The sequence below is a fragment of the Echinops telfairi genome, unplaced genomic scaffold, assembly GCF_000313985.2.
Source record: "Echinops telfairi isolate 266 unplaced genomic scaffold, ASM31398v2 ScPeMD7_7416;HRSCAF=8454, whole genome shotgun sequence".
NCBI lineage: Eukaryota > Metazoa > Chordata > Mammalia > Afrosoricida > Tenrecidae > Echinops > Echinops telfairi.
The window spans coordinates 4,071,323-4,082,850 of NW_022111316.1; the positions used below are offsets into that span (position 1 = coordinate 4,071,323).

At 41.2% G+C, this 11,528-nt stretch overlaps 1 protein-coding gene across 1 annotated transcript; it reads left to right on the forward strand.

The window, feature by feature from the left end:
* Positions 1–798: 798 nt before the first annotated feature.
* LOC101650297 (olfactory receptor 10Q1-like) lies at positions 799–1,758 on the forward strand. The gene has a single exon (XM_004714975.1). It carries the CDS (start codon positions 799–801, stop codon positions 1,756–1,758), a length of 960 nt encoding a protein of 319 aa, XP_004715032.1.
* Positions 1,759–11,528: the final 9,770 nt, after the last annotated feature.

Below are 11,528 nucleotides of genomic sequence, written 5' to 3' on the forward strand. Positions count from 1 at the left end.
CTATGATAAATAGTGAGCAGAAGTAAAGAATTAGCCCATATAGATTTATATTTTAAATGGTGGCTTTAAAAGACACGTGAGAAGTCTGTTGTGTGTGTATGTGTGTGTGTTGTTTTGCTTTTTTTTATCATTTTATTGGGGGCTCATACAACGCATCACAATCCATACATCCATCAATTGTGTAAAGCACATTTGTACATTTGTTGCCCTCATTCTCAAAACATTTGCTTTCCATTTGGGTTCTTGGAATCAGCTCTTCATTTTTCATTTTCCCCCTTTCTCCCCGCTCCCCCATCCCTCATAAACTCTTGATAATTTATAAATTATTATTATTATGTCATATCTTACACTGCCTGACGTCTCCCTTCACCCACTTTACTGTTGTCCTCCCCCTGGGAGGAGGTTATATGTAGATCCCTGTAATCAGTTCCCCCTTTCCATCCCACCTTCCCTCCACCCTCCCGGTATTGCCACTATCAGCACTGGCCCTGAAGGGATCATCTGTCCTGGATTCCCTGTGTTTCCATTTCCTATCTGTAGCAGTGTACATCCTCTGGTCTAGCCAGATTTTTAAGGTAGAATTGGGAACATGATAGTGGGGGGGAGGAAGCTTTGTTTTGGTTTTTCAGGGACATACACATGAAGATTCCTCAGGAAATGTATTCTGTATCTTGTATTACAATGAAAATCTTGATGACAATTAGGCAATTCCAACGCTTGCAGTTCTTTTCTCTCTCTCTTTTTTTAACTCAGGCAATTGAGCAACTCAGCAAATAGTTCTCTTGTTTTTCAAGAGCAATGTTTGCCTGGAACCCTCTCCTCAACCAGTCGGGCCCCACCGAGTTTGTGTTCCGAGTGTTCACTGCTGTCCCTGAATTCCAAGCCCTCCTCTTCCTCCTCTTTCTCCTCCTCTACTTGATGATCCTTTGTGGCAACACGGCCATCATCTGGGTGGTGTACACGCTCAGCTCCCTCCACACCCCAATGTACTTCTTCCTGTCGAACCTGTCCTTTGTTGAGATCTGCTACACCACCGTGGTGGTGCCTTTGATGCTCGCCAACATTTGCGGGGCCCAGAAGCCCATCCCCTTGGCTGGATGTGCTGCCCAGATGTTCTTTTTCCTCACACTCGGAGGTGCTGACTGTTTTCTCTTAGCAATCATGGCTTATGATCGATACGTGGCCATCTGCCACCCACTGCGCTACACCCTCATCATGACCCAGAAGCTGTGCATCCAGCTGGTGGCTGGGGCCCTGGCCCTGGCCCTCTTCCTCTCCCTGCAACTCACGGCCTTAATCTTCACCCTGCCCTTCTGTGGACGCCGCCGGGAAATCAACCACTTCCTGTGTGATGTCCCTCCGGTCCTGCGCCTGGCCTGTGCTGATATCCATGTGCACCAGGCCGTCCTGTATGTGGTGAGCATCCTCGTGCTGACCGTCCCCTTCATTCTTATCTCTGTGTCCTACTCATTCATCACACTGGCCATCCTACGCATCCGGTCCACAGAGGGCCGCCGGCGGGCCTTCTCCACCTGTTCCTCCCACCTCACGGTGGTCCTTCTGCAGTATGGCTGCTGTGCTCTGGTCTACCTGCGTCCCCAGTCGATCTCCTCAGTGGATGAGGATCGCCAGTTTGCCCTCGTGTACACATTTATCACCCCCTTACTCAACCCTATGATCTACACCCTTAGGAACAAAGATATCAAAAGTGCCCTGAAACGGGCCTTCGGTAGCCCAGGAGCAGCTGAAGCTATCTGAGGGTTCAGGGGTACCTGAGGGTTGTGATGACAGTCCAGTGCTGCCATATCAGATTTATGCCACTTCTTTCCTCGCCATCTGTGTTTTTAAAAAGTATCTGTACCTAATACATTTAGTTGCTACAATTCACTCTGTTTAAAAATTCTCTCAAACTCTAAACTTCGAAAGAGTAGACAAGAGGTGTGTAGGTGCCTATGTAGTTCTTCCAGCTCCAGCTTCTATGGAGTCCGTTCTAACTCATGGAAAACCCACAGGTGTCAGGAGAATTGTACTCCCCAGATGGTCGGTGGCTGGTTTTACAGAATTAGATCGCCAGATCTTTCTCCCAAAGTGTCACTAAGTGAACTCAAGCCTCCATTCTTTCAGTTAGCAGCTGAGGACATTAACTTTTTCATGGCGCAGAAACAGCCTGCTCGTTTTTCTTGCTAGGTGTTAATAAGCAGGCGCCGACTCCTGGTGACCCATGTATAACAGAGTGAAAAGTTGCCTGGTCCTGTGCCATCCTCACCATTGTTGCCGTGTCTAAGCCAAATATTGCATCCACTGTGTCAATACCTTTCATGGAGGGCCACACCTTTTTCTCGACCCCAGATAGCTGGGTCAAATACCTGTTTCCCACAATGTAAGTATTTCCAATGTAATAGAATCCACAGTGGGTTGGTACAATTTAAGCTCCTACAGTCAATCCAGGAAAGTAAAAGCAGGTCAGGCAAAGTGGCTTACGAAGGATAGTGTGAATTCATTTGATCTAGGAATTAACACGTAGCGAGGGTAACAGTCAGTTCCCAACATTAAGGTCCTTAAGTTGTGGGGAAGCAAGAGTAAGCATTCAGAATCATGTTCAGCCTTTCTTAAGGTCACCCTCATAGGAGGGAGGATCTACAGAGGGTGGAGGCAAAACCACCAGAGATGAGCAGCCGTTGACTACGATCCATCAGGACATGGTACACAGACTAGATCAAGAAGCCTGTGAAGTCATTATTTCATTAGTGCACTATAAGGCTGTTTGCCTCTGGTTGCTGGCCCATTCAGTGTGAGAACTGTTGATCAGCAAAGAAAAACTCTCTGGTCATTAGAAATGGACAAGCAGTTCACAATGTCATCTGTGCCCTAATGTCAATATCATCCATCACTCATATCACCTATCATCAGTCTCCTCTGTTTCCTAACTTGGACCACAGACATCAGAAGCAGACTTTGTCGCAAAGGTCTGAGATTCAGTTGGCTGCATGGAAAAGAAGACTTTTTTAATCATGAAGACTTACTAATTTATATATACAGCGTAGTCCAAGTCAGAAAGGACTCGTGTATTCTACCATCTAGATTAAAACAACAAATTTCAGCCCTCCAGACTTTAACGGTTCTACAAGTAACACGACTCCTCTTATTTATCAATTTAACTTAATATGAAGCTAGAAAAATGAGTGTTGAAAATCAAGAGTAAAATTCCTTTTCTGAAGAAGGATAGCAAGCAAGCATTCCTTAAACCCTTAAGCTTCCAAATGCACTTTGGGGTTAGGATTGATTCCTTTGACCTTTGAACTCCTGGGCATATGATTTGTTACTGAAAGATAGTTTCAGGGGAACAAGAGACATGCTACAAGTGTTGCCCAGTGCCTTCCACATAATATGAATTTGATAACTATCTGCTATTCGTCTATGAATTATAGCAACTAAGTATAACATCTGTTAGATGTTAATTGACATAAAATTCAGGCAGTATCAGAACGATCACATATATATTCTTCCCAGATAATACAAGTATGCCTTTTCCCAAAAACTGAAGCTCTGAAGCTTATCTTTCAGAAACTAGCTTTTTTGTTTGTTTGTTTGTTTAACCAATTTAGGTTTATTACAGAAATACAACTTTGGTTTAGCATTTTTAAATAAATTTAATTCACTACATTAATAGAATAAATAACAAAAGGCATCAAATCATTGCAATTGGCATTAGAACATTATTTGATAAAGTTTAACATGCACTGATGATAAAAATTCTTATCAAACTAAGAGTAGAAATGAGTTTACATAATCCAATAAAGGGAAACTTTTTTTAAGTACTGAAATTAATCTTTATGATAAAGTGTTGAAAATGTTCCCTCTCAGAACAGGAGACAATGACAAGTTCCACCTGTATTTCTATTCAATATTTTTCTAGAGAGTTGGCCAATTAAAAAACATAAACTAAGTAAATATAAATAAATGGGTCTTAGCATAGAAAGGAAGAAATGTCATGTTTTTCATTAAACATTTTTTATAGAGATGATCCAAAAAATAATATACAGATAAATTATCACATTTATTAAGGGAATTTAGTGAAATTGCTGGATACAAGACCAATATACAAGAAACAAATGTATTTCTATTTTCCAGAATAAGCATAAAATTAAATTTGTCATTGTTGGGTTTTGGGGTTTTGTCTTTGTTTTGTATGGGCTTTTTTCTATGTAAGAAATTCAGGATAGGTAAATCTGTAGAGACAGTAAATGGATTAATAATTTCCTATTGGCATGGTAGGGCAGGTTGGGGGGAAACAGGAGCCAACAACGACTACAAGAAAAAAGAAAATTGATTGTGGTAAAAATTGCACAACTCTTAATATGATTGAACTACTGAATTGTCAATAAAACTATTTTCTCCTAAAAAAAGAAGAGCATACTGGGTTCACTGGCATATAAAACATGCAATATTGTTATTCATTCATAGTCTTTGCGTCAACTCTGACTCATGGTGACCTTGTGCACAAGAAATATTTTAAATGGCCTAAACCATCTTCATGACCACTGGTGTATCTGCCAGCACAACAGTGTGCAACATTCTGTGATCCTTTTCTTTTCTTTTCTCGTCCTCCCTGTACTTCCTTTTTGCCTCTCTCCTTCTTTCCTTTCCCTTCCTGCAAGGAGTGTGCACATCTCTGGTGTAGTTTTCAACTTACAGGCATGTATATCATTTGACAGAAAGTAGAGCCACGGAATGGTTGCAGTGCAGTGAATTTTTTAATATGGCTTTTCTAACCATAGCCTTTGTTATTCCCACCTAATAACTTTTTCCTAACAGGTCTGGGTTAAAAGGTGGGGGGAGATCCTGATTGGACTATATGATCCAACTATTAGTAATTGTGAACCGGGTTCATTGTGATTGCCATCTGCTGAGTATAAAGTGAGCCATAACGGACACGCAAGGGGGATCTAACTACTGGTGAGAGAAAAGTGCCAGTAGTGCAGCATGTCTTCTGGACCCTGGGATACCTGCTCATTGAACCTCCTTAATCCAGGAGGGGTTTTTTTTTGACACTCGCTGTATTGCTTCTTCTGACAGCCCTTGATATTTCCAATACTCTTTGCCAACATCATAATTTGAATACATCTGTTCTTTTTCATTCGTCCTTAATCATTGCCTTGCTTTCACAGGCATATGAGGTGATTGAAAATGCCATGGCTTTGCTGAGGTGCACATTAGTGCTCAAAATGACACTTTAAAGAGGTTTATTGCACCAAATTTGCTCAATGCAACACTACTATAAACAGAATTGCGGGAAGGGGGGTGCCATGTCTGACCAACTTCAGCTTCCCAATTGCCACTAACCAGGGTTTAGACAACTCTCCATGGTCCACCTTCTTTATCTATTCTGACACTAACTGTTCTTCCCATGCCACTCTGCATCTTTGCCAGTTCAATAATCCATTGCAATGGTCACACAGAACTCGGACAATACAGTTTAGGGGGAGGGGGTTGTCAGGGAAGTTAATAGGTTACCACAAGTCAGGATCAGCAAACAGTATGGATACAGTTATAGATCTCCTCATCCAAGTGTCTCTCTGGTTCTCAGCCTTTCAGCCACGTGGTACTTTGACCTTTGCCTCCATTGGCCAGGAAGCCCAACCTGTGGGCATTCTGTCCTGGTACCCTATAGTGTCAGCACTGCTTCTCTGAGTCTATGCTAGTCTCCAATGCATCTGGTCTCTGTGGCCTCCCACACTTCAGATAGAAATCTTGAATATTGTCTTCCAAAATGGTCTTTCTCTCTGCTGCTTCAAAGATGGCTTATTATATCCAGGGGATCATAAAGAAAAACTAACGTATCTCCCATATTAGCTTTATACACAATCTCTTTGTATAGTCCCACTAAATTATTTGGTGAGAGTTACAGAGATTGGGTAGAAGAGACATATTAAGAAATTTCATACTGAGAACAAAAAAATTATATCAATGTGAATGAGGGGGTGTGTGGAGTGGAGACCCAAAGCCCATCTATAGACAATTGGACAGCCCCTTACAGAAGGGTCACAAGGAAGAGATGAGCCAGTCAGGGTGCTGTAAGCACTGATGAAACATACAACTTTTGTCTGGTTCTTTAAATGCTTCCTCCCCTCCACTATCATGACCCTAATTCTACCTTACAAATCTGACTAGACCAGACATGTAAATGGGTACAGAAAAGAACTTGCAACACAAGGAATCCAGGACAGATAAACCCTTCAAGATCAATAATGAGAGTAGCGATAGGAGGAGGGGAGGGAGAAGGTGGGAGGAGCAAAGGGGAACTGATCACAATGATCTACATATAACCCCTTCCCTGGGGGATGGACAACAGAAAAATGAGTGAAGGGAGACATCAGTCAGTGTAAGACATGACAAAATAAAAATAATTTATAAATTATCAAGGGTTCATGAGGGAGGTTGGGTGGGAGAGGGATGGGAAAAAAATAAGGAGCTGATAGTAAGTGCTCAAGTAGCAAGAAACTGTTTTGATGATGATGGCAACAAATGTACAGATGTGCTTGACACAAGTGTATGGATTGTGATAAGAGTTGTACGAGCCTCCAATAGATGTCTAACTACTTCAGTCTGAAGTTGGTCAAACATGCAATCAAGATGCATTGACAATCATTATTGACTGGAATTTGAAAGTTGGAAACCAAGAGGAAGGGTCAGTAGTTGGAAAATGCGAACTTGCATGACTGATCCTGGGACTACAGCATCCAGCAGGAAAAACAATTTCAGATGATGTGGAGAAGAACTGGACAGTGACCTTAGTGTCCTGCTCCACTCCCTCTTACTCAGATACCTCTGAGAAATGTAGCAATCTATCCAGTGGCTCCCCTTTGTCCCCCTCATTATGAGTTTGAACACACTCATAAAGGTTGTGAGCCAGGCCTTCATGCCTTTATCTCCCCCATTTGTGATAACAAGTGTTTCAGTTATCCTTTCCAATTATCAAACCACTACTCTGAAGGTTGTATAAAACATAAAAAATCCATCTACACTGGTTTTATAGCCCATTGCTGTTCCCTATAACCTCTAAAGTGTATCCTTTCATCTGCTATATAATTTAAGGCTACAAATTGATGCAGGATCTTTTGTGCTAATCCCTTAAGGTGTTTTTTATATCCATGTGTATTACAAGATATCTAAAGCCCCATCCAGAGTAAGTGTCTATTCCTGTGTAGACGTATTTGTAGCTACCTAGTGCCACTGGTATCATTGATTCAATATAACCTATTTGACAGCTAAGAGGTCCCTTCCCTCTAAATAATCTACTCCAGAACCATCTGTACACATGATCTTCCCCTGATGGGACGCCCAGAAATCAAAATGACTATATCTGTGGGAAGAGACTAGGAAGAAGCTCAATATCAGTAGCTAAAACCAGGTCAGGGTCTGGCTGTGGAATAGATCACCAAATGCTCATATACAAGTTCAGCATGAAGCTGAAGAAAATTAAAGCATATCTACAAAAGCCAAAATACAACTTTGAGTCTATCCGGCCTGAACTTGAGAACATCTCAAGAACTGATGTGATGCATTGAACAGCAATGACAGAGGACCTGATTGGCTGTGGGAAGACACCAAGCACATCATTCATGAAAAAAAGCAAACGGTCATTAAAAAAACAGGAAAGAAAGAAAAGATCAAAGTGGGTGCCAGAAGAGACTCCGAACCATGCTAACTTCCTCTTCTTCATATACTAGCTAGAGCAAATGGGGGGGAAAGGATGAAATCAAAGAGCTGAATAGAACATTTCAAAGGGAATCTCCAGAAGACAAAGACAAATATTACAGTGAAAAGTGTAAAGACCTAGACTTAGAAAAGTGAAAGGGAAAAATACACTCAGCACATCTGAAACTGAAAAAACTCAAGAAAATTTCAAACCTCAAGTTGCAATATTGAAAGATTATATGGGCAAAATAGTGAATGATGCAGGAAGCATCAAGAGAAGATGAGAAGAATACACAGAGTCACTGTACCAAAAAGAACTAGTTCACATTTCACCATTTCAGGTGGTAACATATAAGCAAGAACCAAAGGTACTGATGAAAGAAGTTCAGTTGTACTAAAAGCATTAGCCAAAAACAAGCTCCAGCGATTGATAGAATACCAATTTAAATGTTTCAACAAGCTGATAATGTACCTGAAGCACTCACTCCAGAAAATTTGAACGACAGCTATTTGGCCAACTGATTGGAAAAGATCCTTATTTGTACCCATTCCAAAGAAAGGTGACCCAACAGAATGCCTAAATTACAGAACAGTATCATTGATATCACATGCAAGTAATATTTTACTGAAGATTGACAAAGAGCTGCCAGAGGTTCATGCTGAATTCAGAAGAGGATATGGAACAAGGGATTTCAATGATGATGTCAGATGAATATTGGGTCAAAGCAGAGAATACCAGAAAGATGTTTACTTGTGTTTTGCTCACTATGCCAAACTTTTCAAGTGTGTGGATCATAACAAACTATAAATAACCCTGAAAGAATGAGAACTCCAGAACACTTCATTGTGCTCGAGCGGAACGTGTACAAGGATCAAGAGGTAGTTGTGTAAATGGAACAAGGGAGTGTTGCACGGCTTAAGATCACAAAAGGTGTGCATCAGGGTTGTGTTCTCTCACCCTAAGTATTCAATTTGAACGCTGAGAAAATAATCAGAGAAGTTGGCTTATATGAAGAACAATGTGGTATCAGGATTGGAAGAAGGCTAATTAACAGTGTTAGATATGCGGATAGTACAACCTTACTGCTGAAAGAGAGGAGGACTTGAAGCACTTGTTCATAAAGATCAAGGATTGCAGCCTTCAAGTATGTATTACACTCAATGTCAAGATGACTAAAAGCCTCACAACTGGACCAATAGGTAATACCATGATACATGGAGAAAAGGTTGGAATTGTGAAGGATTTTATCTTGCTTGAATGCACAATCAATGCTCATGGAAGCAGCAATCGAGAGATCAAAAGATGATGATTGCATAAGGTAAATCTGCTGCACAATACCTCTTTAAAATATTAAAAGCAAGAACATTACTTTGAGGATTAGCGTGTGTCTGATCCAAGCTATGGTATTTTCAATTGCTTCACATGCATGTGAAAGTTCAACATTGACTCAAGACCAAAGAATAGATGCTTTTGAATTGTGGTGCTGGAAAAGAATGTTGAAAGTACCTGGTCTGTCTTGGAAGCAGCACAACCAGCGTTCTCCTTAGAGGCAAGAGTGGGGACACTTGGTCTTACATACTTTGGCCTATGTTGTCAAGAGAGACCTGTTCCTAGAGAAGGAATAATGTCTAGTGGAAGTAGAGGGGTAGCAAAAAAGAGGAAAGCTCTCAAGGAGATGGATGGACACCCGGGCTGTACCAATGGGCTCAAGTTTAGAAACAATTGTGAAGATGATGCAGGACCGGGCAGTGTTCCATTTTGTTGTGCGCAAGGTAGGTCACTATGGGTTGCAACCTACTCGATGACACCCAACCACAACAGACCCCTGGGAGACCACTCTATTTTCACTTTCTGTTGTTTGTTTTATATTTTATTTTTTATCTTTGTCTTTTGCTTTTTAAAACCAAAGTTTACAGAGAATAACACTTTTCCGGTTAGTAATCCATAAACATTTTGTTTCATCTGAATGGTTGCAATCCCACAATGTATCGCCACTTATCTCCTTTCCTCCCTGTGCTTCCTGGATCCGTTTCTCTTTCTTCCCTACCCCTTGTGAGCGTTATCCTTAGGTACATTCTGCCCTTTTGATTTCAAATGGGTGATTATTCTAAGATGTGTTTGCCTCCCTAGTGTTAATGTTCTCCTGATATAGCTGTCTCTTGTTTGGCTGAAAATTGAGTCACGGGGATAACTTTAATTTTAGACCTGAAAGGTGACTAAGGACCATAATCTAGGGGTTCCATCAGCCTCTTTGCAGGCCTGTTTTTTGGGATGTTTTGGTTTTTTTTTAGTATTGTTCCCTAGGTCTTTCCCATTCTATCCAGTACCTTCTCATACAATCCCTTTCAGAGCAGTAGGTAGTGCTTGTTCACCATCTTGTTCTGATCTCAGCGTCCTGGAGGCTGAGGTTCAGATAGTCCATTAGTCCATTGGACTAATTGTTTGTATGTATCTCTCCTCAATTCTATTCATTCATTTGTTGAGATGGGAAAAGACTAACAGCTGTGCCTTAGATGGACACTCACAAGCTGTTAAGACTCCAGTTGGTACTTTTTTTGAAGGCACCTTAATGAGACTACGTGTATAAGGCTGAGAGAGCTTATCTACAGCTATCCACTGATTTCAGAGGTATGTCTAAGCACTTTTGTTTGTAATAAACCTGCGTATAGATGAACTGGAACTCCAGTCAAAATACTTTTCAAATGTAACACTTACTTAAGTGTTACGATTTAAGTATTTACAATTTGAAAGGAGTTCTGATGGAGTAATGGTTATGTGTTGTGCTGGGGTCCACAAGGTCAACAGTTCAAAATCACCAGCCACTTAGAGGGAAAAAGACAGGGATTTCTACTTCTGGAAAGAGTTACTCTTTCAGAAACTTACAAGGATAGTTCTACCCTATCCTATAAGGTTGCTATGAATCAGCATCAACTTGAGAGTAGTGAATTTATTTTGGTATAAAATTTGAGCCAAAGAAGATTCAGTCCTTGTTTTTATTGAGCTTAAACACATTGGACGATACAGAAGTCAGTCAAATAATACACAAATCCATGTAAAAATAAAGTTGTGATCATTACCCTGATAGGAATATTCAAACCAGTGCATTTAATGCTAACATGACCAAGACCAGGGAACTAGTGATGTAGTAGCGTGATAGTTATATAATCTGTTATCAATTTGAGAGGATTAGGAGTGAAGGGGTGGAGTCTAGCCTGTTAATCATTGTATAGCCAATGAGGCCTCTGTGTGGGCCTCTGAGGATTCTGGGAATTGCTGTATTCCCTTCTTTGAGGCAGGAGACATACTCTCTCTCTGCTCACTCCCCGAGAGACTCTCGACTGACAAGACACATGGCACTATGTGGATAGACTGTACCCTGGGAACTGGAGGAGCCATGTGGAGACCCCTGCCAGTGATGAAATGCTTACAATGCCACTGGATCCACAAGACTTCCCACCCACTGGCCTGTGATCTTCCTGCATTTGGCGTCATTGTATGTGTTTTGTGCGTCTGAAGAGGACTTTATAGATTGATATCGGGCATTTGGGCTAATAGCAGACTTATGGACTTGATCTGGACTGGGCTGGGATGTTTTTATCAATGTTCAGTTGCTCTTGTATATAAACCTCTTCTTTGTACACATGAGTATGTCCACGAATTTATTTCTCTAGTCCACCTGGACTAGCACAGTCGGGATCTGAAGAATTAGTAAAGGCTACCAAAAAAAGAGGAAAAGGGATAGCGTGTCCTGAACAGAGTGATAAGGGAAAACATATTGCAAAGAAGGGACTGCAAGCAAAATAGGATTGCTGGAGCCCAGGGCAAGAGG

Excerpts from the sequence above, each read along its gene's own strand:
- LOC101650297 (XM_004714975.1), top strand. The coding sequence starts at position 799 with ATGTTTGCCTGGAACCCTCTCCTCAACCAGTCGGGCCCCACCGAGTTT.